The sequence below is a fragment of the Papilio machaon genome, chromosome 22 (assembly GCF_912999745.1).
Source record: "Papilio machaon chromosome 22, ilPapMach1.1, whole genome shotgun sequence".
Classification (NCBI taxonomy): Eukaryota; Metazoa; Arthropoda; class Insecta; order Lepidoptera; family Papilionidae; genus Papilio; species Papilio machaon.
Genome location: NC_060007.1, coordinates 364,676 through 392,474, shown reverse-complemented (window position 1 = coordinate 392,474; position 27,799 = coordinate 364,676). Strand labels below are relative to the sequence as shown.

At 41.0% G+C, this 27,799-nt stretch overlaps 1 protein-coding gene across 1 annotated transcript; it reads right to left on the bottom strand.

Moving 5' to 3' along the window:
- Positions 1-27,760, bottom strand: LOC106715115 (dynein axonemal heavy chain 1). Its single transcript, XM_045683513.1, has 86 exons — positions 27,593-27,760; positions 27,173-27,283; positions 26,863-26,985; positions 26,471-26,616; positions 26,042-26,180; positions 25,800-25,885; positions 25,411-25,515; positions 25,066-25,210; positions 24,744-24,870; positions 24,462-24,583; positions 24,188-24,277; positions 24,027-24,106; positions 23,820-23,907; positions 23,488-23,706; positions 23,173-23,290; positions 22,932-23,073; positions 22,708-22,849; positions 22,359-22,586; positions 22,170-22,268; positions 21,918-22,061; positions 21,587-21,767; positions 21,332-21,492; positions 20,912-21,011; positions 20,527-20,718; positions 20,169-20,346; positions 19,774-19,906; positions 19,438-19,665; positions 19,215-19,353; positions 18,925-19,103; positions 17,238-17,401; positions 16,865-17,041; positions 16,496-16,619; positions 16,161-16,258; positions 16,011-16,083; positions 15,744-15,861; positions 15,470-15,648; positions 15,030-15,192; positions 14,778-14,888; positions 14,576-14,667; positions 14,283-14,437; positions 14,066-14,183; positions 13,262-13,465; positions 12,955-13,168; positions 12,644-12,806; positions 12,386-12,504; positions 12,070-12,275; positions 11,786-11,948; positions 11,530-11,690; positions 11,236-11,451; positions 11,031-11,125; positions 10,788-10,926; positions 10,533-10,695; positions 10,245-10,414; positions 9,905-10,126; positions 9,599-9,760; positions 9,267-9,444; positions 8,942-9,072; positions 8,560-8,665; positions 8,334-8,488; positions 8,065-8,253; positions 7,811-7,940; positions 7,575-7,722; positions 7,370-7,473; positions 7,185-7,261; positions 7,048-7,115; positions 6,689-6,818; positions 6,467-6,610; positions 6,211-6,377; positions 5,684-5,909; positions 5,356-5,551; positions 4,966-5,159; positions 4,685-4,839; positions 4,502-4,601; positions 4,123-4,255; positions 3,770-3,903; positions 3,546-3,687; positions 3,075-3,199; positions 2,820-2,984; positions 2,586-2,738; positions 2,260-2,395; positions 1,861-1,996; positions 1,691-1,786; positions 1,477-1,607; positions 1,029-1,210; positions 609-738; positions 1-234 (listed from the first exon to the last, which is right to left on the bottom strand). The coding sequence occupies exons 1-86, from the start codon at positions 27,758-27,760 to the stop codon at positions 20-22; spliced, it is 12,558 nt and encodes a 4,185-aa protein (XP_045539469.1). The 3' UTR covers positions 1-19.
- Between the last annotated feature and the right edge of the window lie 39 nt (positions 27,761-27,799).

Below are 27,799 nucleotides of genomic sequence, written 5' to 3'. Positions count from 1 at the left end.
ACTTTCGTCGTCTGCTGTCCTAATAGTCGAGAGCGCAGAATAGCGCAACTCCCCGCTTGATCCAGTGAGCCTGGGGCTTGTGTGTCGCCAGTTCGATGGTCATCACGTAGTTGGTGGAATGGCCCGTGGTGGACAGCGTGCCGGCTCGCAGCAGCGTCTTGTACGTGGGGCACTCGTACAGTCCCTGCTGAAGCTTGTGACCCTGCTCCGGCTTCATGTAGATTATTGCCATCTCTACAACAGAAGTTGAATAAATATATAAGACGACATCCTAGATGGAGTGAATAGATGAAGTCAGTTTTTGATGTTCTCTTACTTATTGTGCATCGAGATATTATATAAATAAAGTATGAGACTCAATCGTACCAGAGCGGTTGATACCAGATTATTCAATGTCTGTATTAATGTCGATAAAACATTTTAACATTTTGCATCCTTTTCCTTTGTAATGCTTTCAAGAGTAGAATGAATATGCTAGGAATAGGAATAGCTAGCGCGTACCATCTTTCGACCACATCACCACTTATAATCAGGTGACATCGTGGTCAACAGCTGGCTTTATCATCGTAAAAAAATCGCAATAATAATACAGCAAAAGAAATCATTACCAGTATACAATTCTTTGGCCCTGCTCTCTTCCAGTGACATGTCGCCCATATTCCAGCGCGCACCTTCCAGGTACAAGCCACGTACACAGCATCCGTCCTCCGGTTTCTTCGGTGGTGGCCCCGCTAATGGCTACGAAACATGAAAATATACCAGCTTTAGGCATTTCCTTAACAGCAAATTTGTAGATTATTGCCTAAGAATACTCTTGGTTGTTCTTGGAAATTAAATCTTCACACCATCCTGCGCTGTACCTTACTATCACACTCACATTCGTTAAGTGGTCACTAATGTGGACTACTTGGTATGGATTTAGTATCAGAAAATTACAGTAAGGGACTGCCAACCTTATAAAATTTCCTTTAGGCTTTAGTTTTCGTCCTGATAGTGTATAAATTATCATAAAGAGAAACAAAACCAACCTCAAAAGCATATGATACAGTGTCGATGGCGATGACGTGCTTCCTAGCGTAATTTTGCAGCGCGCCGGTGAGGAATGCCTGTGGAAAGTAGAAGCCCGAGATCCAGAACACCTTAGGGATGCCGCCGTCCGCCCATTGCTGCATGAATTGCACGCGCTGGCATAGATCCTTTACCCAAGCACCTGCATGATAGTTTCAAGTTAACAGATTTAACCACAAGGTATTGGAATCTGCTAATAAATGTGTCAATATCAGACAACCTAAGGTTGTCTACTGGTTGATAAAGGCATTTCCCAAAGGTCCTCCCTCACAATGGATTCTTTCAATTCCTTTACCATCCTTATCTATTAAATTTCCGCAACCGTAATAACCTCGTTAGTTATCTTATAAGGACCTACTTATGCTCAAACGGTACAACTAAAATGTGATAAAAACTAATAATCTATACCCAAAGGTTTAAGCGAGGGGTAAGCCTTGGAACTCCACATGGTGGGCACAACTTGCCGCGTCAGGCTACCAGCCATGCTTTCCAGGGCCTCCGACATTACCACAAGCCCTTTTAGGGCTTTTAACAGATCCCTACGAAGGAAATTGATTCGTTTAATATCATTGACGGGCGCTATAAATTATGTTAACATCCAAAATTGTCAATGTAAACTTACTTCAAAGAGTTACCAATGACAACCAACAATTTGTTATATCGAATAGCCTCTTGTATCAGCACAGTGTTCAAGGATTCCTTGTACGACACAGGATAGCTAAAAAAATAAACATATATAAATATCTCAACTCTTCTCTGTTTCGTTCTTTTCCTAAACATTAAATCAATTACTTTGTCGCAATATACTGCTGATCGAGCAATTGTGGCAGCACTTCTAAAATATCTTTGGCCGCTCGCTCCGTCATCTCTTCAGCTGACATTCCTTCACCGCTGCTCACCTCCTTTGGTTGTAAATCGCGTAAAGTATCTGGGGCAAATAAATACATTAAAACCTCTACAGGTGAGTACAGTACAGAGTTACAAAATAAAAGTAAAGAAGTTTGAATTTCCTCCAAATTCAAAATTTTTCTTTTTTTAATTCAGCCACAACAACTCTACTATTATTGATGCAGATGAACATTGCGTTATAAAATGTTATTAATTAGGGAATATACATTGTTGTTTACTAAATGGTAGACCATACTAAGACTACCTTCTGTAACATCAAATTGTAATTTATTATGCACTAACTGAGGTTCTGATTGGTTTCAGAGACAGCGTAACTGATGTTAGCGTTGCTGTGCAGACCGAAGAGCGCGGGATCGTCGTTCAGCGGCAGCGTCCGGATGTACTTCGTGTAGTCATCAATGCTCGCCGCTGGCGATTGCTATATACCATTGTAATTAATAATTGGTGTACCAATAAACTTGAGATGAATTCAAATGCATGTTAAAGTAAAAGTTTTGCAATCATTATATAGATGCCACACTGATTTCGACGCTTAGCGCACATCGTTCATTTGAGATGTAGGAAGACCGAATGCTATTGTTCCTAACTATTATTTTCATATTTGTAACCTGTTTGTAAGCGCCACTCTCGTCGAAGTAGTACCGGTCGCTGAGCACGGCGATGTTGTAATAGTCAGCCAGCAGGTACAGCAAGCAGCGCCTATCCCAGTCGTCCGTCACGCGCCCGCCGTAATTGATGTGCCCCGCAGTGTACGTCAGCATCTAGATTACACGGTAATTAAATATTATCAGAGAATTACAGCGAACTATGCGTTCGAAGACCAATAATCCTTAAGCGATTACCCTAAGTGGCACTTCGGTGTACTCGGTAAGGAACATATGCAGCTGCGAGATGCAGATGCGGAGGTCACCGTCTGTAAACTCATAGGGAATGTTGAAACCGAGTGGGCCAAACTTGCGCCGCTCCAACACCACGCCGTGGAACAAACATAGAGAGAACAGCAGCCACTGTAACACAAGTTCCAACACATTCATTTAATACACCATTCAAGGAAATATAACTAAAGTAATATATAGAAGTAAATACGGAGATGGAACCTTGAAATTTGTGACTTTGCTGTCACCAGAATTGATGTAATCATTGAAATCTGGAACTTGATTCATATAAGCCTTCAGTAAGTTTGCTTTGATCCCGCGAGGGGGCTCCACCGTCATTTTATAACCTGAAACAGAAAACGAGAACTTTAAAAAAAATATCTTTTATAGCGACGAATTACAAAATCACCATGCAAATATACAACAAAACCAATTAAGAAACGGCTTAACTCACGTTTTGATCGTCCGGTGGCGGCACCGACTAGTTTCGGACCCATCGGGGGTCCATCGGGGGCGAGTGTTTAATCCGAGGACTTCGCGGTCGCGTCGCGTCTCGCACGCTCAGTGGGGGTCATCGGGGGTCCGAAACTAGTCGGTGCCGCCACCGGACGATCAAAACGTGAGTTAAGCCGTTTCTTAATTAGTTAATTATGTCTCACGAAAGTTTAAACAATTTAACAACAAAACCAATACCATTTTGCAGTAAAGCTACAGGGAAGAAAGGCGACGGTGTAGAGGTAAGCCACAATCGGAAATCCTTATGCACGGCCTCTGGCTGAATGTTCTCTACGTTCACTTCCAGAACTGGCATCCAAGATGGTGATAAATGACAATTCTGTAAAGTGCAATAATAATTAATTCAAATCAAACTTGACTTAGTATATGCTTAATGTGTTTCGTGTAACACGTGACGATACCTGAAAGAAGACCCAGTTGCCAAAATCACATCCGTTCCGCATCATGCTCTCAGCGAGCGGACCCTGGCCCTGCCCCAGCGATATGCTCTCGAAACGTTTGCCCATCTTCATTTTGTCGGCAAATTTCAACAAATCTAGGAACCAAAAAACAAATAAATGCTCAATATCAATTTTACGAGGTCATCATCTTTGCGCCATCAACATTTGGTCAGCTTATTTACTTTAATTTTTTTTATGCACAAAATTTTATAAGATTGTGAAGGTGATTTTGGAAGTGAAAACACTAGAAACTTCTATATTTTGGTTGCTGCTATAGTTGATATAAATTGGTACAAGTCGTTGTATATAGGTACCGGCAGCGGGGTCTGTGCCGGTGGAGAGGACGAATATGATGGGCGCGAGGGGGTCAGACTCGCCGTACAGCGCGGCCAGGTCTGCCGGCTGCGGCTCCACAAACCGCGCTCCCAGGCTCACCACCACGTAATCCTGCACATCATAACATACCACGATGAGCTACAAAACCTTGACAATTTATTCAATAAAAGATCATTAGTCAAATCTCATTATCGTTTGACGAAGGACTTTTCTTAAAGCCAACTTAGGTGAAATCTACAATAACAGTAAAGATCAAGGTGCGGCAACAGATCTTTGATTCAAACATAAATCTTTCACACATTACAAAAAATATTGAATAACTATCCGCCGTATATCTGGAAGTCATTAATTAAGTACCTGGAAGCCGGGTATGACCTTGTCGGGACGCAGGCACTTTAGCACCAGCAACTTCTGGAACGAATCTAACTGACTGTCTAGCGGCTTCGGGTATGGCATTCTGCAAACAACGAACATTGTATCGTTTTCTCTATTTGTAACCATACGTTTCTATAAAATCAAATATAAGCTTATTGTGTTTACTTATGTGGGTTCCAAGCCTCATAGTAAGTGCGGAAGAACTTGGTGTGCTCAGGGAAGTCTTTTACGAATTGGTTCATGCTGGGCACCGACGCCAGCTGCTGCATGTCCAGCCACATGCGCTCCGATATCCACTTCGGCTCCGGATTTTCCATTTCCTAAAGAGAATGATACTTTAACCACCAAATTAATACTTCATAGTAAAAAGTAAATATTACATTATCAATAACAGAGTGAAAGAAGTAAATTGGAGAAAAATTTAAATAGAAAAATCCCGTAGTTACTTCTTCAATCTTGCCTCCGATGAGCAGGAAGTTGTACTCGTTCATCTTGATAATGCCTTTGTCGAGATTGATGCGCGCGGCAAGCAGGAAGGCAAAAAGCAGCTTGTGTCGCTCAAACAGGCTGCGGCACACGTTCTGGTACAGCAGGAACGTGAAGTGCTCGATTATTATATCCACGCGCTCCATTATGTCCTCTGAGCAAAAACGAGAGGTGGAGTATTAGTCACAGCGAATTGCCAACGTTTACTTATATCTACTACTAATGGAGTCAATTTCAGAAGATCTGCATCGTACAATACGGTAATTCGTAAAGGGCCAACCGCCCAGCCAACGTAAGTATTAAGTTCAACGGTCTGTTCGAGTTTACACTATTATATATGAAGTACTTACCAACAATTTCAGTCTCAGCCATGCTTCTTATAAAGAGCTTGACGAACCACTCGAGCGAGTACTGGTACATGGGGTCCACGTTAGCCATGCCCGACAGGCAGAAGAACAGGATCTGTCCCCTATTGGCAACTGGCACGTAATCGAGACGGGCCTCGTCGATCTCTTTTGAAGTCCGCTCGATGTCTTCTACTTTAATCTGATAAAAGTATGGGTCAAGATCACAAATTAATAGACGAAACACAGTTAGGTACCCGCACTAACTCTTTGACGGCCTAGAAGTGTAATGAAGAAACTTTCATCTATTACTAGCGAGTGTAAAATCACTAACAATAATCTCAGCGCTTTTTATCTTGATCGCCTCCAGAGTCAGAATGAGCGGTAGGTCGTCGACCGGCGAACCCTCGCTGTTGGACAACCCGTACAGGATGTCTGACTGCATGTCGGCCAGCTGTACCGCCATCTGCGCTCGCGTCACAATCAACTGCCCACGTAGCTCTTCTAAATCTGGTCTCTCCTGTGCTACCACTATAGACAGTAGCTGTTCAGCTAGACCACTGTGAATCAATAGACGCTAACATTGCATCGGTGATTACAAAAATCGTATTTAAAGAAATAACAGCTGTGTATTTCTTGTTTCACTTCTGTTGTTTACATTTTATGCTCAACTTATGCTATAGTAAGCCTGGCACGAATATTTGTGACAATCGCCATTATATCGTCAATGTCAAAATTTGTCGGGCGTAAATTACACTAAAATCTCATACTAATTTTGACATAATTGATAATGACGATACGAAGGTGATTGACAAAAATATTCCTGCTAAGTTCACGCTATACATAATAAAAATATCGTACCTTGGCACAAGCGCAAAATTAACAATCTGTACTTTTACTGAGGTTTCTGGCGTGTACTTAGGGTTGGGCAGCTTGGTCGTAATGTACAGACGAAAACCAGCCGCAAACGGAATCAGAGAGTCCCCCAGCTTCAGTACCAGTTGTCCCGCTTGACGAAAGTATTGACGCTAAAATATAGTAAATAGTAAAAAGAGTCAACAGTTATCTAAAAAAAGACGTGAATATTAACACGACTCGGAATATTTAAAGCATTCACCTTCAACACGGGGTCTAGCGCTGGGTCGAGCTCCTGTGCGACGTTCTCCAGCAGTAGCGGCTTACCGAACCTAAGAGCGGACTCAAAGCTCCTCAGCAAGTCCCTATCGTTAGGCTTGCACACAATCAGCCCTTCTATTTTACCCTGAATACGGCAATAAGAAAATAGAGATGAAATGACCACCTAGGAGTAAAATCGAATGATAAGTAAAATTCGACGTACCATAGATCTGATCCACTTGTTGGCCTGTGTCTGGGGGTCAATGATGAGCGGCCACCGGCGCGAGTTGGACATCAGCACCGCAGACTCCACTGACAATGGGTCGCGCGGTAGACCATACATCTGCCACGTCCTGCCTCATGTCAGATAAATCTTAACTTCCCATAAACCTTCATATTACTAGGTCTGAATACTAAGTCACTTGTGACCCCGTATCCTAAGCATACATATAATTTTAACGCTACGCAAAAATCAAGTAAGCGTAGTCTATATTTTTGGTGTATATGTCCACTGATGATGCACCCTTTTTCAGTAAATTAATTTATATTAATTACATTTCTCTAGTGGTATAATTTGCTTGCCTTATCTGTACAGCATCGCCCAAAACTGAAAGTGGCGTAGCGCCATCTGTATGTGGTACCGCTACTTCCTAAATAAAAGAAAGTGTTAGTTTTATGTTAGTTCCTTACTTATTAATCAAACTCTAGTAATATCTTACTATCATATGTTCGATCCATTCAATCATCAGTTCTTTACGAAACTCCTCGGTGAATGGTGTAATGTAACCAACAGCGCCTGCAAACCCAAAAAAGCAAGCATTGAATAAATTGACTAAATTTTGTATATCTAGAATTTCTAGGTATTTCATACCTAGATTATGGGTACTATAGTAACTATACTTACATGCGCTAAGTAGAATATCTCCTATCAAGTTGACGATAGCGACATCCAAGTCCTTGATAGTTTGTATCCAACGAACTCGTTCGCTGGACAAGCCGTTGAGTAACCTACGAGTAGAAACCATAGTATTGATATAGTCCACATTAAAAAAATAAGACACGTATAGAGGCTAACCCAAATAATAACACTGGTATAATTTCATCCTGACCTGTTCGCTCGATCCATCCTCGCCAGACACTGGTTGATGTCTTCTTCCATTCTCTTTTTCTCTTCCTCTTTTTCTTGTAAATAAGCGTTGAGTTTGGCTATACCCATAAGCAGAGCTTGCATTTTAGCCTTGGCGTTTGCAAGTACGGCTGAAATACGATTAGATTTCTTTGCAAATTTCATTCACTATTATAGCCAAGTATACCAACACCTATACTTCTTCGTAGATAGGTTTACCTTCGACCGCCGCAAGTTCTTGCGTAGCTCTAGCAAGAGCTTCTTTCTTGGGCGCGACAGCTTTGTTCACGTGGTAGTACTTATACATGGCGTGCACCCACATGCAGAGCGACATGCAAGCTTTGGATACCTGACACCAAGAGAATAAAGAAATAAATCTCTTTATTCATAGCAAAGCAAGCATTCCAAGCAGTATTGTGTTTGGAATAGCATTGTCAGACAACATAGCTCTAGCATAATTTTCGACATATTACCTTTTGAATTTTAACCGGTTGGTAGTCTGGGTTGTTGACGTAGCGAGTCAACTTTTTAATCATATCCTCAGTGATACTCTCCTTGTCATACTTCATCAGCGAGTCCAGGAAGCCACCAGGGTCTGCCAGCATCTGGGACCCTGGCTTCCAGTAATTTAGAACCTTTTCACCAAATTTAGCTCCAGGCTCCTAAATCAATAAATAAAAGTTTTAGTTAGAGCAAACTTCAACACATATTTTACACAATAGTTTTACTTCATCCTACTCACTTTTATAGGCTTAATATCAAAGACTACGCAGAGTGTTTCAACAACAAGCATGACTCCTGCCGGTGGCTTCTTTAACGCCTTGACTTCAACAATGTCGTTCTTATTTAGTTCTTTCAAAGCTTTCTCTGCGGCTAGTAAAGCCGGCATTGCCTCATCTGTGTACAAATAAACATTTTATTCAGGAAATGTCATTAAGAAATTAATTTACAAATGAACACAATCTAACCTAAGTCTTTTTGCGCCTCCTCAGCCATCGCAGAAGTTTCGGCCGCCATTTTCTCCGCAACAGCTTGTTCTTTTTCTACTTTGATTCTGGCTTCCTCAGCTATAGCCTATATAGTACCAGTTTGATTAAGAAATTCAGAAAACTAATACTCTAGTTGCATGTGTGTAATGAGTTCATAAAAGTTATCATTTGATTAATTTTATGTTCTTTAACTAATCACATTTTCTATAGATTTTAGTAGGCCTATTTCTTCAACTATCCATTTGTTTGTTCTAAATCCGCGCTAAAATGTTGTACACCGTTGGACGGAAAAGTAGAATTATATAACTGTTCTAGGTAAAATGTGATATGCTGTGTAAAAATGCAAAAAATAAATATTAACAGTGTCTGTTGCGATCTGTTCGATGACTTTTTTGGTTTCCTCTGCCGCTCGCTCCATCATCGGCTTAAGCTCCGCCAACTCGATCTGCAGCTGCTTCACCTCCACTTCTGTTTGGTTAAGTTTGTTTAACCCTGTAAAATTGTACTTAGTCATCATCTTAAAGCCAAGTATGTAAGTCTACCAATGTGATCCTATGAAAATATTTGTTTGTTAACATAACAATAACTTTTAAGCTCAGAAAAAGTGCAAAATAGAATATCGGTTCTTCAAAATCTTCTACGAATGTTTTTTCTTCACGATAAAGACGGAAGAAGGAATACTTTACCAGTCTTCAAAGCATTAGATTCCTTTAGAATAGCAGCTTGCTTCTTCTTGAACATCTCAGCATATGCAGCGAGCATCTCCATGTAGGACATGGGCGTGACGTAGTTGAGCCGGTTGAGTTGCGCCAAGAAGCGCGTGCTAGCATCCACCACGCTCTGGTGCGCGAAGCAGCATACCGACTGATACAAACATTTAACTGCTAAATTTCATACACTACTTTATACTGGTTACTTTAACAAGGCATTTAGAAGTACTTTGAGTAAGAACCAAAAAACAGTCTACTGTTTACGCTTCGGACTTTTGAGGAAAAACTGTATTTTACGTTATACTCACAACCATGGAAAGGATAACGGTTTCATTTGTCTGCAGTTCGGGCATATTTTCAAAAAAGTGTTTGGCGACGGACTCGAGTGCCGTCTTGGGCCATTCACTAAACCAGTCGATGGTGCAGCAATTCACCAGTGAGGGAAACTGGCGCAATCGAGCTCGGAATATCTAACAAAGAAAATAAATAAGAAAATTTAAACAGAAACTTCAGGTTTCTATACTGATTAATTTCAAGTGAAAGTAATGGATTAAAATTTCCTTGAATTTTTAGAAAGATCTATTATCTACCAACAGATCTAAGCAGATATTGACCTCTCCAACGGGGCTCATGACGATGACGATATGCAGGTTTGTGCGCACGCGACGCTGGTAGCAGCCGAACAGGTTAGTTTTAGTGGGCGCGAGGTTCTGTTCCATAGCCGCCTGCCGCACCAGCACGAAAACGCGGTCCAGATCCTCCGGCTCGTAGATGTTCGGCACGTCGCCAGAGCTCAGCACGTTGTTCAAGTCTTCGAGGAACGATTCCATTTTTATCTAAAACATTTAAAAACTAAACGGTATAGATTTTTTCAGTTTCATTTTGTTGTAAATTAAAACAGAGATACTGAAATTCTTTAACTATGATGAAGAGTAACCCTAGTAGAGCTCAGACCTGTGCGTCGGAGAAAAGGAAGACAATGCCCCTATTCTCGCCTCCTGCCTTGATCATTGTCTGCTTAATGTCGTCACGCCACTCCGTCATCCCGTACGATTTGGTGATCTCGATCTGGATGCATATCAGCTCTGCCATATGCGCCGCCAGACGCGATAAGCTCTGACGACCTGGATATAAAGGGACCTGTGTTATTTTCCACTTGAAGTACAAAATTCTTAAATACGCTATTATGCTAGCTATGGCCTCATGAGCCGTCATAAAGCCAGGATATTCTTGTTGACGTACCCGAGCCGCCCATTCCAAGGAGTAGCGCGTTGGCCATGGGCTGGCGTACGATGCGCGCGATGCGACATAGGTGCGACACTGCGTCTTCGAACAACACCAGATCGATAGGTACGGTCGACGACAAGTTGTAGTCCTCCATGTAGTGCTGCAGAATCTCGTGCATCTATATCAATTGACAGATATCTTACAGTAAACGAAATCAGGTGGCCTTTCAATTTTTTTATTTTGTTTTAAAAATTACTCAGCATCCTTTACCTCTTCCCAGTCAAGAATCTCCACGTACTTGCGATCGTCGGCACCGATGTCCATGAAGTCTCCGAACAGCATGAGCCTCCCTCCGATGATGTCATTCGGCTTCTTCCCGAAACGTGTCTCAATTTTCTTATTCATCAATCTACAAAATATAAGAAATAATAACCAATTCACTGGAACCACTAAATTGATTTTTGGATGAATCCCTCGTAAACCAAATGTTAGTTTAACAAAAGTATAACGTACTTCGTAAACCATTGCCTGTCTTCATTGTTCACTAGACGATCCTGATACACGCGAAGATGCTCATGATACCACAGCCTTATCACCTGGTCTTCGTCCTAAATCAAAACAAATGTATCATCATCATTGTCATCAGGTCATCAACCAGTATTAGTACTCTGTTAAGCAGGTTAGCACCCATGTAAATTGGTTAAAACGTATGTTTTACCTGTATGGAGGCTGGATCCATCATCAGGATGCCCTGGAAAACCTTGCTTAAATCCCGCAAGTTGAAGGTGTAGTGAGATTTGGTTGGTGTCGGCAGCAGCTCCTCCACCAGCGATGTGAACACTTCAATGGAACTCTTCAGGAAAGGCTCCTCTCGAATCTTTACGTTGTCGAAATTCTTCGTCCAGGAATTGAGAATTACGCTAAATATTGCATACTGTAATAGAAATCAAATGAAGTAAATCCCCGGCATAGTTCACTACATTTATCTACTCTTCCAACAAGGACTACCGACCTTACTGCTATACTCCATCTCAGTAAAGGAGATGTAGTGGAAGTGCCGCATGAGGCGCATGGTGACGGGATTGCGGCCGCCGCCGGGCGGGCCCATCGCCGCCACGATACCCACGTCCACCAGCGTCTTGAAGTCCCCAATACTGGTGCGATCGTACCAACCTGGAATAAAAGAAAATGTCAGCCTCATATATGCACTTTTTTGTACGGTGGCTGTGGCCTCTAATAGTGAGCATAATGGGAAGGTCTTATAATACCAGAAAAGTCCATAAACTGTCTGAGCAGTTCAATGGGCGGTTGCGCGCCGTAAACCTCTAGCGCAGGCATGTTGAGATCGTCGATGAAAAACACCTGCCGCTTTGTGGGGGGCGGTCCGAACACGCCGCGTCGGCGTCGCTCCAGCTTGCTGTCGATTACGTCCTGTCACAACATTAAATAGGCACTTAAAGTAACAGTAAAACAAAATACTAAGGTGAAAATATCATGTCAGGGATGAAAAATTGTTTATTGGTAACATTGTTGTACATATGTTGCGCCTGACCTGTGTCTGATTAGCGGATGTCCTCGCAGAGAAAACGATGAACTCGCAGATGAACTTTTTGTGCAGGCCGCGTGACAGCTTGGAGGAGACGGTGACCGTCTTGCCGGTGCCGGTGGGGCCAGCACACAGCGCGTGGTTGTAGTTCGTCACCTTATAACCCAGCAGTGCTGCGCTGCGCACGTTGTCCATCGTCGGCACCTCGATATCTGTCAAAATAAAACTTCTTTGCTTGAATCTGTTAATGTAGTCTGCCAATGACTGCACACAAAATAAGTTACACTATGTATTGATTTTCTGGTGCCTTCACTACTCATACCTGAGTAAGGTCGCTCTGGATCCACTTCATACTCTTCAATATTGGCCATCCAACTATACCAGTAAGGATTGGCAGGCTCACCATCTTCCGTTAGGTCTGTGAAGCCGCCATCATGTAGTCTGTAACGTGCAATAAATTCTATTGCATATTACATATTGCAATACTGCTCTATTGGTCTTCAAGGCCGTACACATTACATTATACAATTCTCCTTCCCAAGGATAATAGCATGCCAAAAAAATTAATTTCAACACTTACGTGTAGTCGTAGACTCTGCCTTCCTTTGGAAACTGAGGCTTCATTTCGGCTTCCCTCATCAAATCGCGCATGAAGTCAGAGAATATTGCGCGGCTAGTGTGGTCGCAAGTAGCGCCCACCGACCAGATTACAGACCACACCACCCAGCACGGCGCCAACTTAGCTAACAACAGTCACAGTTAAACCATAAAAACGTAAGCAATAAAAATGTACGATGGTAAAGCCAGTGTAAGTACCAAGTCTATCTTAATTCTGATTGCTTTGGTTATTTTATAACACCAAAAAAATCGTTAAGTATGTGTATGTCTCACGCATTAGTGCGAGGAAGGGGGGCGAGGGTGGCGGGCGGTCGTCTTTCCCGGTGAGGGGCCGCAGCCGAAAGTCTAGCAGCTCGAGGAACTTGAGCATGAGCGCGCTGTCGATAGAGGGCACGATCTCTGTGAGCCGCGCGCGCAGAAGCTGCAGCGAAGGGTACACATACGTCTCGATCAGTCCCGGCAACAGCTTGCGGATACTGTCACCAATCTGAAAATAGAAAAAAAACAGAATAAACAGAAATAAAGAGAAAAAGAGACTTAAGGAAACTTTAAGGATAATAGAAGATAATAAAAATCTTACAGGTGGCAAATTACTCTTCAGCCAGGCATTGACCAGCGGCGGCAGGCCAACCACCTTCGTGTCCAGGTAGACCATGCCGCAGCGCGACACGGTTGCAGGGGAAGCCACCGCCAGATCCGCCACCTCGAAAATCATACGCTGGCGGTCCGTCATCTTCATGATCTCACCGCTGGAGAGGCACAGCTTCTTATTGTCGTCCAGTACCTGATACAGGTTTTTTTTTGAATTTATGCTTCCTTCCCCCTGACATTTTATCAGAGACTTTGTTGTTCAGTTTGATATTTACTTAATTTCTACTTTGTTTTTACATTTATAGTTTAATATGTTTTTTATTTCTACTATATTGGTGCCAGCGATATGCAAGCTGCTAGGTGGCGCTTCTCCCCATGTATGCAATCATACATATAGGGAAGCGCCAAAGTTTCTATTTGCTTTACTAAATACCCATCATTTCTTCCCTATCGCTAACACCAATTATGTTTTATTTAGTTTTGCTACTTGTTTTACAATTTTTTCGCAATATTCTAAGAAAATTAGTCTTGTTATTTTATTTTTTACTATTTCTCCTAATGTCTCTTTCCTAATATCTTTATCTATTTTATTTTCTGTATCTATTTTTTCCTTCATGAACATGTGGCAATTTGTTATTAAATGCAATACTGTCTGGTTTTCGTTTGCCCCACAGTGGCACCTGATACAGGTTTATATCATGGCACATTTAAAAATATGCTACATTGTAATAGAGTTAGTAACCGGTTTAAATAATTAAAGTGTTAGACTCTGGTACAAAGCATTTTCCACAACCGTATTCATATTCTCGATCCACACAGCGTCAACGGGCCCATCGAAGATGTACCAGCGTTTATCCATGTCCTCAACTGCGATCCCGGCGCGCACCAGACTCGACAGAATACCGTCTGTCCTGATGACCAAATAATCAAATCAGTTTATGTCATAAAAATAATGTGACTGAAACGAAATCTTTTTTTGAATCGGAATAAACAGTTGGAGTATAGATTACCACTCGTGAGTCTGCAGATCAAACTCGCCGTAGAGCTGTCCCATGGTAATAGACTTAGGGTTAACGACGTACGTATGCACCGGGGTGAAGGGAAACCCGTCTGGTGCTAGTTTTCCCTTGATCGCCGTCAACGCGTCGCGGAGCACCTCGTAACACTGCGAACCACAAACGTAGTTGTGGCAAAAACATATGGCCTACACGCTCGAAACACGAAAATTATTAATAGTCCTGGCTCGTATAGATACATCAATTTTGAAATAAAAAACCTTACGGTACTGATTGTATGAACTAACCTTAGTCTTTCCAGAGCCCGCCGGCCCCACCAGCATGAGACCATGTCGGACTACCGTGGTCTCGTACAACTGAATAATCTTGAAGATAAACGCTAAAATAAAGAAAAGAATAAAATAAATTAATAGACAAAGCGAAAGTTATCTGTATAAATGAGTTAAAATAACTTATTTGAAAATGTGACAGACTGTTGTTGCTACTTACTGTACAATTCGTCGTAACCTCTCTTAACTAGTATGTTCCTGATAGACTGCTCCATAATACCGTAATCAACCACAGGAATTTCAACACGAGGGAACAGATCAGATATTATACCTAAGAAACAATAGAAATCTCAAGTACATAAATAAGTAAAAGTATTTTTTTAACAAAACGTAAAATTTGGTGAATATTAATTTACTCGAGGATTCTTAAATTTTTTTCCGGTGATTATAATAAAATTGCAAACAACGTTACCATTAAACAGCAGCAAATCATCAGCGAGAAACTTGGGCACGTTGACATCTCTCAACGCGCGCAGCACGATCTGACGCTCGTCGCCATCCGGCATCTGACGAATGAGGTTGCCCGCTACCAGGATCACAGTTTTCACCGCGCGCATGCCAAAGTCGTAATGGTCCTAATAGAAATCAATGAGAATGAGAGTCAATATCTAGCAATCTTACTATCTTAATAATACTATAAATGCGAATGTTAAGATGGATGTTTGTTTGAAGGTTACTCCGTAACGGCTCAACGGATCTTGATGAAACTTGGCACAGATGTAGAACATAGTCTGGAAAAACTTGTCTGAAAAAAGACTACTTGTAATTTTTTTAATGCCGCGCGGACAGTGTCACAGGTAACAGCTAGTGTACAAATATATCTGATCATTATCATCAAAAAAAATTTTTGACCTGTGACGACAGTTGTTCAGAGCTAAGTCTGAATGTGGTGGTGATCTTTCCCGCCAAGACCTTGGCCTCGTAGAAGCCGTACGAGAACAGCGAGATCTCCGCGATGAGGGCGTAGTCAGGTACCATCATAGCGATCGGTCGGAACAGAGCTTTTAAATTATCCGGCAGTTCTGTTCGACCTGATGAAAGGAGAAACAAAGGATGGTATTTGAAAAAACTCAAATTTTGTAAAAACAAGTTGTGTAAGGGTAGTACAATATTGTTTTTTCCTCACCAGCATATCCCGGATTCATGGTGATGAAGACGGAGCAGGACATCTTCAGCGGCAACTCGCAACCCTCAAAGATAAACCTTTCCTGTCTCGCGATTTGAGCTTTTTGGATTGTAACCACCTTGGAAATTAAGATACATATGAAGATGAAATAATGACAATAACTGTGATTTAAATAACTTTTTAATTGCTACACCCTTTTGTATCGGATAAAACATTTGTTTAGAATTTAAGAGCTCGCAAGACATTTTGGATACATAATATTATTACCTGCTGAGCAACCACCGACAGAACTTCAATATCGATACGATTGAACTCGTCAAAGCAAGCCCACGCGCCGGACCTGACCGAAAATAAAAGAAATGAAAACATCTCCGACTTCATATTAGTAAGTTATATACATAAGTTAATATCACTCACGCCGCCAGACCCTTGAAGAACTTCCCCATGGCCATGAAGTCGAGCTGGTCAGAGCAATTGAATACCACGCATTGTACCGCCAACGCTTTTGCCAAGTCCTAACAATAAATAATAACTATAACATTATAGAATATAGAAACAGTTTCTGGTGTGCCACGGCCTTTTTTATGCCATCATTCCTCTGCATTAATGCTATTGATTTCCTCTAGTAAAGTTTTCACTAGATACAGCTGATATACGACCAAATCTTTAGTCTATTTTGCGGAAACTTAGATATACTATTAAGATATACAAATATGTACACTTAATTAGCTATCCTGCATACTGCGTAGTACCTTGGTAGTCTCAGTCTTGCCGGTGCCGGCTGGGCCAGCAGGTGCACCGCCGAAGCGCAGGTGCATGGCGCACATAAGCGTCAGGTAGCAGCGATCCGTCAGCGGCGTGATCACCAGTCGTCCGCTGACAAATATAATACCAGAATAATTAATAACAATCACTTTAAACATACTAATATACTTACTAGCATGAGGGCAACACAGACATTGTACGTAAAATAACAATTTATCAGAATTCGAAATTTTAACTATAACGGAACACATCATTTTTTCAACAGATTTTCCAAAGTCGCAATTTTCTACAATCTAAACTTAAGCGGCAAGAGAACTATTATAAGACTGGTGAATCTGAAAAAGACTGAGTGCTACCTGTTACCCAAGTATTCGTTCTGGTATGTAAATACGGAGTTGAGAGCGCGCACGTCACACGTGTTCTGGCTGAACTGGCGGTAGTAGGCGGACGTATCCAAGTGGTCCTCGTCCTGGTAGATCTCCGTCGACTCCCCCTCCTCTAACGGGATCATCTCGCGGACCATTTGGTAATACCTTCATATTTACAAAGTTTTTATTATTTCATACTATCTGCTGCACAAATCATCATTTTCATCGAATAACACGTCCGATAAGTTGAAATCTTTAGTCTAGGGTGCTACGAACAGCTTATGAATTTAGCTACATATAACAATATGTCAATTTAGTAACTTTATTCTGTTTGTTGCCCAAAGAAGTCATGTGTTCATACCTCAGTTGACAGGTCCATTGGAAGTCGTTAACGTTCCTGACATTCTCGTCGACGAGCGTGTTGGTGACGTCACGCGCGTGCACTTCTATCACAATGAGCGCGCACAGCACCTCGCGCTGGAAGAACGTCAGCTCGCCCTTCACTAACGCGCGCAGGCTGTCCAACTGGGAGAGATTGTCACAATTTTACTACGGTAAAAGATAACCAGAAGATCCTTAAATTACGAAATTTGTTGATAATCTGTATTAAAATCCACATATAATAATAGGTCCTTACATATGAAATTGGCGTTTTTCGTACTGGCCACTTTAATCACGAATTTCTCCTCTTTGGTAAGGAATTCCAAATTCAAATTTGTACAGCTATAGACTCATGTATTTGTGGTTCGATGACCGTCATTCATTTGTTTTTTTTCTTCTGTTTTTTTCTGTTTGCGTCACTCATTTTACAAAATGGAAAACTTAAAATATCGCATTATTTACGAGTACGAGTTCCGCCGTGGCACTAGTGCTGAGGAAACGACTCGAAGGGTGAATGATGTGTATGGCGGTCGTATTGCAAAAGAAAACACAGTTCGTTTTTGGTTCCAACGTTTTCGTTCTGGAAATTTCGATCTGCAGAACAAGCCCCGTGGACGGCCTGAGACTCAAGTTGATAATGAAGAGTTGAAGGCTATTGTGGAAGCGGATCCATCGCAAACCACGTCCGAGTTAGCTGCAGGCTGCGATGTTAGTGATAAAACTGTTTTAATTCACTTGAAGCAAATTGGGAAGATTAAAAAGCTTGAAAGGTGGGTACCTCACGAATTGACTGAAGCAAACCGGCAAACGCGCGTCGACTGTTGCGTTACATTACTAAACCGGCACAATAATGAAGGTATTTTAAACCGAATCATTACCTGTGATGAAAAATGGGTTCTTTACGATAATCGAAAGCGCTCAGCGCAATGGTTGGATCCTGGCCAGCCAGCCAAATCCTGCCCCAAGCGAAAATTAACCCCAAAAAAGTTACTTGTAAGCGTTTGGTGGACTAGTGCCGGTATTGTTCATTACAGTTTTCTCAAATCTGACCAGACTATTACGGCTGATGTCTATTGTCAGCAATTGCAAACCATGATGGAAAAGCTAGCGGCTAAACAACCTAGGCTGGTCAATAGCTCCACGCCACTGCTGCTTCACGACAACGCTAGACCACACACTGCGCAACAGACGGCTACTAAATTAGAAGAGCTTCAATTGAAAAGTCTAAGACATCCTCCGTACTCCCCGGACCTTGCTCCAACAGATTACCATTTTTTTCGAAATTTGGATAACTTCTTGCAAGGGAAAAAATTCAACTCCGATGGGGCAGTCCAAATCGCCTTCAAAGATTTTATTGATTCCCGTCCGACTGGTTTTTTTAGTTAAGGGATCAATGAACTACCTATGAGATGGCAAAAGTACATAGAAAATAATGGTTCATACTTTGATTAATTAAATATATTATATTAAAAAATATTCGACTTTTTGTTCCTCCCATACAAAACGCCAATTTCATATGTAAGGACCTAATATAAACACAGTTGTCTAGTTTAACCGCTAGATGAATGATTTAAAAAACCAGATAACCGACGTTTTTTTTGTTGCATAATGTCTTTATCGCTTATAAGGGCTTAACAGCCTTTCTAGAGTCTAATCATCAGATGTACCTGTTGCAACATCTGTTCAAAGAACTCATCCATGCGATATTCTGTGATGGCTTCCTCGACGCCAGCCGTCCAGGCGAGCTGCGAGCCCGCTATCACCACTTGACCCGGCCACCGCAGCACCCACTGGTTGCGCGGCAGCTGGTACAGCTCTTCAAGACCCGCCACCAAAGTAAGACGGACTGCAATATGCAAATACTTCAGTATACGCTACTCTCTACTATACAATATTTACCTTCATGCTATATAAATGTGTTAAAGCAATATCTTGTATTGTCAATTCTAAAGCTTACTTGTATGCCTCATAGTATCTTCCAGCAATAAAAGCCATTGTTCCACGTTTGCTGTTGGATAGAATTTGTATTTCAATTCTACGATTTCGCCTTCACTCGAATGCATTTCCGTTATCTTCAAATCGGGTTCGAAAGTAACCTGCATTTAAAATATAACTTATTACAGTCTTGGCACTTAAAATATTATTCTTATCACATAGCAAAAGATAAACGTTAAAGCAACCTTAGCGATGTTCTCAAAGCACTTCCTGAGATGTGGCTGCACGGCGCGCGGGTTGCGCGACTGAGAGAGGATCTCAAGCAGCTCGTCGTCGCTAAGAAAGAAGAGACGCGGGAACCGAATCCTCTTCACCTCCATGTACTCACTAAGACCTCGAGCCACGATCTCCAGCAGGTGTATCGCTTCCACCAGACTGTCGAGTAAGCGACTGTCGGGACACGTCACCATTATCTGAAATAGTATAATGATTACAAAATCTCAAAGATTTCTTGTTTATTAGGAAGTTGTATTTGATATGAATGTGACGTTATAATCTTCATAAATGAACCGATACGATACCTTGGGGCAAGCAGCAGCAGTGCCCATGATCCTGCGCCATATCCTTTCCATGGTGCCGTACTTTTTGGCTTCGAAGGGCAGCTGACGCGAGATATCTTCAGAGTTGAAAATCGGCTCCAAGTACATCCATTGCCTAACATAATGTATACTTCAATATAAAAAAAACTTAGACAATAAAAAGCTATAAATAAATACTAAGTAAATATGTAGTTTTAATCAGAATTTATGGAAAACCTTTTCTCATTTTGGGTTGCATGCCAAAAGACAGATAGATCTGAAGATATATTTGTCTATTGGCATGCAATTGTTCATACTAGCAGTTCTTAATGTTAAGACAGCGACAACAATCTTCGACTTCCAAATTAGATTTCCAGCAACAAGAGGTGTTCACATACTTTTGGCATTCGATCCATTCGTCGACGACGCGCTGCGTGAGGCGCAACTTGTCGTCCCACTCCTGAATGCGCAGCTCGAAAGCAGCTTTGAAGGGGCTAAAGCCGAGCTGCTGCGTGTTCAGAAGGTGCTCGTCAAGCAACTGCAGCGTTTCATCCGCTATCTTCATTATGTACGTGCCTAACCAATTATTATATAATTAGCAAAAGAAAAGCGACAAAGCTTGATTAATACAGGAGATGGATTGAGCAAATTCTTAATTTATTTTTTACACACGGTCAAACTATCAACATAGATTCATCGTTCACAATAGTTTTAATCAGAAAAGAGGAAAGGAATTAATCAAAGTCATGGACTTGCCTGTGGTCTTGTAAGGCGACACCTCCATGACCTTGTTAGCCCACTCATTGAGCATCTTGTCGAGCGACTGCTCGATGACGTACTCTTTGGAGGCGAGTTCGCCGATCTCTGCGATGAGCGAGCCGTGCGCCGCCACGCCCTGTTTCAGGCACATTTGGAACGTTTGCTTCTCATTCATTGTTACCGTGATACCTGAAGTAACAAAAAATGCCAATGATAACTTCCGCAGAGAGTAACTATCGCTCAAAACGTAGTTCGACAATGAATTTCACTGAATAGTGCGTGAGCAAAAGTCCGTACCGAGCCACCGAACCATCATATTAGGATAAGGTATTTGACGCATTTTGTATTGTGAATTTAATGTTTTTATTAAAAGACAACTGACCAGCTTTATCCATAAACTCCTTCCAGTGCCTTTCTTTCATCCCGGGATTCTTGACAGCTTGCAAGATCGGTATCAGTGGTCTGAATTCATCGATATCGTCCTGTTACATTCAGAGATAACTATTATTATTTTATATTAACTGTAGCCGTCGACTCCGTCCGCGCGGCATTAAAAACGTAATAAGTAGCCTATGTGTTCTTTCAGACTATGTTTTACATCTGTGCCAAATTTCATCAAGATCCGCTCTGCCGTTCCGAAGATACCTTCAAACAAACATCCATTCATCCAACCATCCATCCATCCATCTAATCCATTTATAATATTAGTATGATTCATTTTCTCAATTATATTTCTGCGACATTCACTTATTATAAGTATATTTCAGTGTCTCCAAATGTTAAAAATGTTACGATAGTTTACCCTGATATCTAAAGCTACTTTCTGTATTTTGGGCAGATCGGCGAAAGTTCGGATGCACTTAAGTAAGGTCTTATAATACTCGCTGACGAGAGGCTCGATGGTGTCGGCGTCCACATACATCAACGGGTTGTCGAACCACACCTCACGAGACTTTAGGAAATCTAAAATATGAATAAAAATTAAAAATTATTTATTTGATACAAAAACAATTTGCCTTCATTTCAATTATACTGTATACTATATTTTATTACACACCAGAAGCTGTAACCCAGAGGTTTCTATATGGCTCAAACTCTTTGACGAGTCTGTTGAGATCCGCAAATGGTGTGACGGGCTGTCCGAATAGCTTCTGCCGCTGGTTGAGCACGCGGCCCCAGTCCTGTGACTCCTTCATCGCTTTCCATGCCTTTTTGATATCGTTCGCTATTTCGTGCACCTACATCAAATCATGGATCTCATAAACATGTTTCTATACTAATTTCTCACTCCTTTCTCTCTCTGCAAGTTAGTTCACCTACGCTTTTTCCACCATGCGCTACTTCATTTTAAACAAAAAACACTATATAGTTGTTAAAGTCGTCAGCACCTTGGACATGTCGTTCTGCAGCGTGAGCGCCATGCACTGCGAGGTGAACATGTCGATCCTGTCGAACAGCGTCTGCTCATCCTGTTGGTGCAGCTTCCAGAACTTCTCCTGCTCTTCCTCCAGGAAATCCGTCGTAGCGTCCACCTGGATATAATCATACCATTCTTAGAAAAAAATCGCGTTCGTGGAGGTGAATAAAAAAAAGAAGGAATTTAGTTCATTAAAATCGGCGGCTTTAATATTGAAACCAACCTGCTTCGTTATAATAAGAGGCCATCCTATAGCCTCCCACAGCGCTTTGAAGTCTTCATTTTCTAGCGGTGTAAAGAATACGTCTAACACTTCGTAATCCTGAAAAAATAAAAGGAGTGCTGAATAACATTTCCTGTACTTTAAAGCGTAGAACTTTTGGGCAGCTGTGTAAAAACGTTGGTTATTTACCGTGAAAATTTTCTTCATGTTGTCGTCCTGTGTCTTTAATGCGAAAGGTATGCTCTCCATCCACTCTCTGATCTCGAAGACCTGCTCGATGGTATTGGGTTTCTCGCCCAACTTACGCATGACGGACTTGTACGTCATGATGACGTCATCTACTGCGATGCGTACTTCCTCGGCCCACATTGTGAGTAACGCCTTCATTATGTCTGATCGCTTCGTCACCAGCAGTTGCTGGAAGTGATGCCAACACTGGTTATGGTCTGGCAATGCTTTGCTTACTGTAAACCTTCTCATCAATATCTAAATATTGAGACTCGGTGATGTTACGTTAAAATTGACAAAAAATATATACCTTTAGGGTGTCGACATTGAGAGAAAAGGGTCCGATTGTGATGTACTGCGGTAGACGCAGAATGAGCGCCTCTTTGGCGTTATAATGGATCTGTACTTCCTCCCGCGTTTCTGACGCCGAGTGCTTCTCTTGTCGGAAATTTCTATATCAATTATTATTTATTTAATAGCAGTTAGTGCTTATTAACAACTTTTAGAATGGGAGGAAGTGATGGAGGAACTCACTCGACATATTCCTCGATACTGAGAAGGAATATGTCCCTGTATTCCTCATACTGCCGCATGTACGCCTTGAGCGGGATAATCGCCTTACGGTACGCCTTCAGCAGCCTCTCACGGTAGTCTACCACGTTGGGCTCCATTAAACCTTGAGAAGTAAAGCGATAATCACGACATAAAGTATTTCCAAGTCAATTAAATGACATAATAGTATCGAGAAATTATTAAATTGTGTAGTTAGCATTACCTATAGAGGTAAGAACGAGCTCATTATCGAAGACCAAACCAGTGAGTATCATAGGGTGCACTTGTGGGATGAAGTGGCATCGGTACAGCATCTCACGGAATAGACGCTGAATTACAATCTAGGTAAAGAAAAGATTTCAGTTAGCTTAATAGAATATGTTTATATGTAGTAATATTCTACAGCCATAGCACCATATGAAATAAACAATAAATAATTAAATACAATTCAATGAGATGCCACAACCCTCTAGCCTCCAAACTCTGTAATATTGATTTTAGGTATATTAAAAAAATAGCAATGGTTCATATAAGTTACCTCAAATTGCTCTGGCGGTGTAGTATAGTATGGTCCTTCCTCATTCATCATGAGGTGGAAGTAGAAGAGGGGCGGGGTGTGCGAGGTGAAGGGAGAGTTGATGAGGTCGCTCGAGTCCCACTCGTAGTCATCCTCGCAGCTGTATGTCACCAAGCAGGGCGTCTCGCAGAGTGTCACGAACATCAACATCGATTGCTCGATGCAGTACCGAAGTGCATACTAACAAAAAAACTTTGAGTTCACATTACCGAAACGCTCACATGGCTTTCTTATTTCTACTCTTCCATACTCACATTTCTATCTGAAACACTTTTAATATGTTTGTGTATTACCTGCATCCGAAATCGTACTAGCTGCATGAACCTGCACAGTTTGCTAACAGAGTAGAACTGCCACTGCTTCTCATAAATGTTGAACCATCTGCAAGATCAATATCATTACTACCAAATTTAACATATCTCATAAATGTAATAGTGGTAGAGCCAGTGACCATTCCTCCATACACTAAAATCGAATCTTAAAGAAACGGTCTTGTTTACCCTTTCCCGACATCTCTGAATGACATCCTGATAGCATGTGCTGTGTTATTCAGCCAGGTTATAGTCAGATACTTGAGCATCTGTAAACAACAATAGTTATCACATTTGTAAACTGTGTTTAATAAATTATTTAAAACAAATTACACTAATAAAATCAGTACCATTTGCGTGCAATGCTGTTGCGCTGCATCAAACTCAGGCAGTCCGACATTCCTGCCGTAGTTTAGTGTGAAAAACAACATCCCTTCCACCTAAAAATAATTTAATAATCTAGTATTTAAAGGTATCGCTTTAAGCAATGTCCATTCGCCGTCTCTTTGTATCTATTCTTTCCAGTTAATGTCCTTAAATATATTTAGAAATCATTCGGATTGCAATTATCTGCAAACCTTCTGGTTCACACATTCATTGAGAAAGAAGTATTCTACTCCTCACCTTTAAGCACTCTTCTACAACCAAATGTATACAGGAGACGGACTCTGTAAGGACGTACAGCGAGTACCACTGGTTATACTTCATACGTCCAGCGAAATCCTCCATTACACATTTCTTACGACCTAAAATGAAAATAGAATTCTTAAAGATGAAGATAATTTAAGCAATAGTTACTAGACAAAGACGAATAGTCCATTCTAGTCTTTTTAATATCATCAATATATTTAAAGATAGACAAAGAGCTAAAAATAATTATAAATTACAAGTATTATAAAATCTTACCATATTTAGGTACAGGAGGTACGTATTCTTTGGTCGGTGGTCGAACAAAGTTGTACATTCCGGGATATTTTTGTATCATATATATCATTTTCATCTTTCCTTCCATCTTCGTGTACAGGAGCTCTGCCTAGAAATTATTACAAATACATTTCCATTGTATTTGTAATAAGTTTCTTCTACATCACCAGTAAAAAGAACTTTGTCATATATTTTACGTGTTAGAAAGACAAAGTAGTGATGAAATAAATCAGGTGATCAATTCATTGACACTACTTATGAATCATACTACTCTATGACTACGTATCTGACTCGAAGGACCAACCTCCTGTCTAAGTTTGAGCAGGTGTTCCTCGTCCAGGTCTTTGGCTTGCTTGTGTATTCGCACCATGCTTAGTATGCCTGGCATGTACTGTAGCGGCATCAACGGCAGCCCATGCAGGATCAGGCAGTCCAGGTATAGGTAGAACCTAACAAACGATACAATCGTAATATGTATTAGGAACTTGAACTGTCTCTTATATAAAAAAATGCTTTTTTTATATTAACCTATCACTGCTGTAAGGTTAAAGATGAATTTTGGTAGTTTATTTGTTCATGTCGTACGCCTAACCAACTTAAAGTTTTCTACACAAGGTTTATTTAATAAAAATAATACTGTTTTAACAACCTTATATTATTCTCTACTTCATTGCGGAAGTCAATAGCGAATTTAACTCGTTGCGCAAACGTCTCGGGGTCGTCCGCTTTAAACATCAGACGAATACGGGGGATGCTGGAAATTATCAACAACTTTGTAATGTGGTTCAAGGAGCAAAATGGTTGACTTCTTTTCTAGATGATAATGTGGTGAAAGAGACTACGCTATATTTCCGTGGATATAATCTTATGAGAAGAACATTATCATCAATCCTCGTACATTTGGTTCATTGATTGAGAGTAGCCTTGATTCCACATGTCGTTTTCCAGTCGATAATGATTTCTGGCATTTTCCCTACTCTCTAAAACTTGCTATTTTAATTACATATATAAATTCATTTTTACTTCATCATCACTCACTTGAACCGTCGTTTGGAGCCGTCCAACGCCATCACTTCCCATTTATCAGTGAGGTTATCAAAGCTATATATAGCTACATTGGTCCACTGGAATAAAACTTTACTGCTGTATTGAATCAAATACAAATCAATTTTGTAATTTTAAAAAACTATCACATTTAATTAGGTTTAAGCGCAAAACTTAGTAATAGCAACAGTATCTTACCTAAAAAATTTTTAAAGAATAATTGTTCTACATAATACCTCATATAAGTTGTTGAGCATCTGTATGATATCTCCTGGTCCCCTATTAGCGCCTTCTTCCTTCGGCAAGAATGCGAGTCCGGGACAAGGGTAGAGTTCCCCTTCGATGTTACCCAGCGCCAGCCATTCCTCTGGCACCCTACGTGTTTTTTGGACAAATTGTACATCGAACGATTTCATTCACAAATTAACGTGTTATATTAGACACTTTGTAAAGATTGAGTGCCGATTGCTCAAGACACTTTTTTGTCTATAGGTACGGATGACAGCTTATGAAGTGTCTATGGGCCTCAATTTAAACTGATTGACACAAAGATGAGCATGCACGGGAGCAAATGTTTGGATGAAAAAACGAAAAATGTGAACCAAGAGTGTAGCACAACGTAACCAACTAGCGTTATCCTTATTACATTAGTTCCGAATACTAACCTGCAATCAAAGTCGGTATTATCGAAGACCTCCAGGTCCAGCTTGGGGTATGTGCTATAAAGGGCGTAGCGCACGTCGTTCTTTATGGGGTACTCCGATGGCGGGATCAGCCAGTACGGTTGAATGCCCAGCTCACGGAGCATTTTCTGGTACAAAAATGTGGTATAACTACTACCCGTGCACGAATAATAGAGACAAATGTTATGACGTCACAGTATACCTACATCGTGGAATTATCTAAAGATTAAGATACGATACGCTTTTATTTATTGGCCAAGTTCACATGACAACATAAACTGCAATAGTATCTGTCGTTCACACTCGTGCTTTTGTGCGATTGTCAACTTGCGCTTATAATTCATTTAAAAAATTACGCCAATCTAAATGTATACCTTGATATTAGAAGCTAGGAACTTCCTCCTTAAACGTTCGATCTTCACCAGCCTCGGCAATTCCTTCGGCAACACAACGCTCAGGAACTGCAGTTTCGGGACGAATGTTTCGAACGGGAATTGCTGAAATCAATCCTTTCAATAATTTAACACTTTTAGAGCCATCGACTAGCGGTTTAGTTTCATCGAAAATAATCGTTGTTACATATGTGATAATGTGTAATGCTTACATTGTGTCAATTAACTTTAAATAGACCCGGCAATTTGTTGACACGTTGACACAAACGAAACTAGAACGTAATAGACTTACGACACTCTCGTCTTCTCTATACGTAGTCCAGCGGCCCGGCGGCAGCAGAACCTTCGGCTTTTGCGGCTTGGGCAAGGAAATCAGCATCGGTGCCAACTTATCCGTTTTTGCCTACAAGAAATTAATTAAAACATTTATGATACTATAACCAGTAGTTATTTATAATATTTGTTGTAAAATTTTGAAATGGATAAAACATTTTTTTATTCGATCCTTTCTAATATACGAAGAATAGATCGAAGCGCCAAGAACGTTATCGTATTCTTTAAGTGTACAGACATCCCCAAAACAGTCAGATCATTATAAACACCCTCTGCCAATCTACAGTTGGGCAGAGGCCTTCTGCGATTCCTCCGCTTTCCACATCCAGCAGCTTCCTACTAGATATATTTACCTTTATCCAAAGCATGAAAGACTGACCTGTAGTATTAGCTTCATTCTTTTCTTAGCGCACTGTTCTTTCGATGGTTCTTCTTTGAGCATATTCGCTACGAGCTCGGAGTAATATCCTCGCTTGGGGATGGCATCCCTTGTGGTGTTATCAAATACCACATCGTGGTATTTTATCTTCTTCTTCTTACTATACATGGCTTAAATTAATTTAAACCTATCTTTTTAAATTAAATT

Excerpts from the sequence above, each read along its gene's own strand:
- LOC106715115 (XM_045683513.1), bottom strand. The coding sequence starts at position 27,760 with ATGTATAGTAAGAAGAAGAAGATAAAATACCACGATGTGGTATTTGAT. Across the intron at positions 9,761-9,904 it reads TCATGAGCCCCGTTGGAGAG|ATATTCCGAGCTCGATTGCG; the intron begins GTCAATATCTGC and ends TTTCTTTGTTAG. Across the intron at positions 5,910-6,210 it reads AATTTTGCGCTTGTGCCAAG|TGGTCTAGCTGAACAGCTAC; the intron begins GTACGATATTTT and ends ATTGATTCACAG.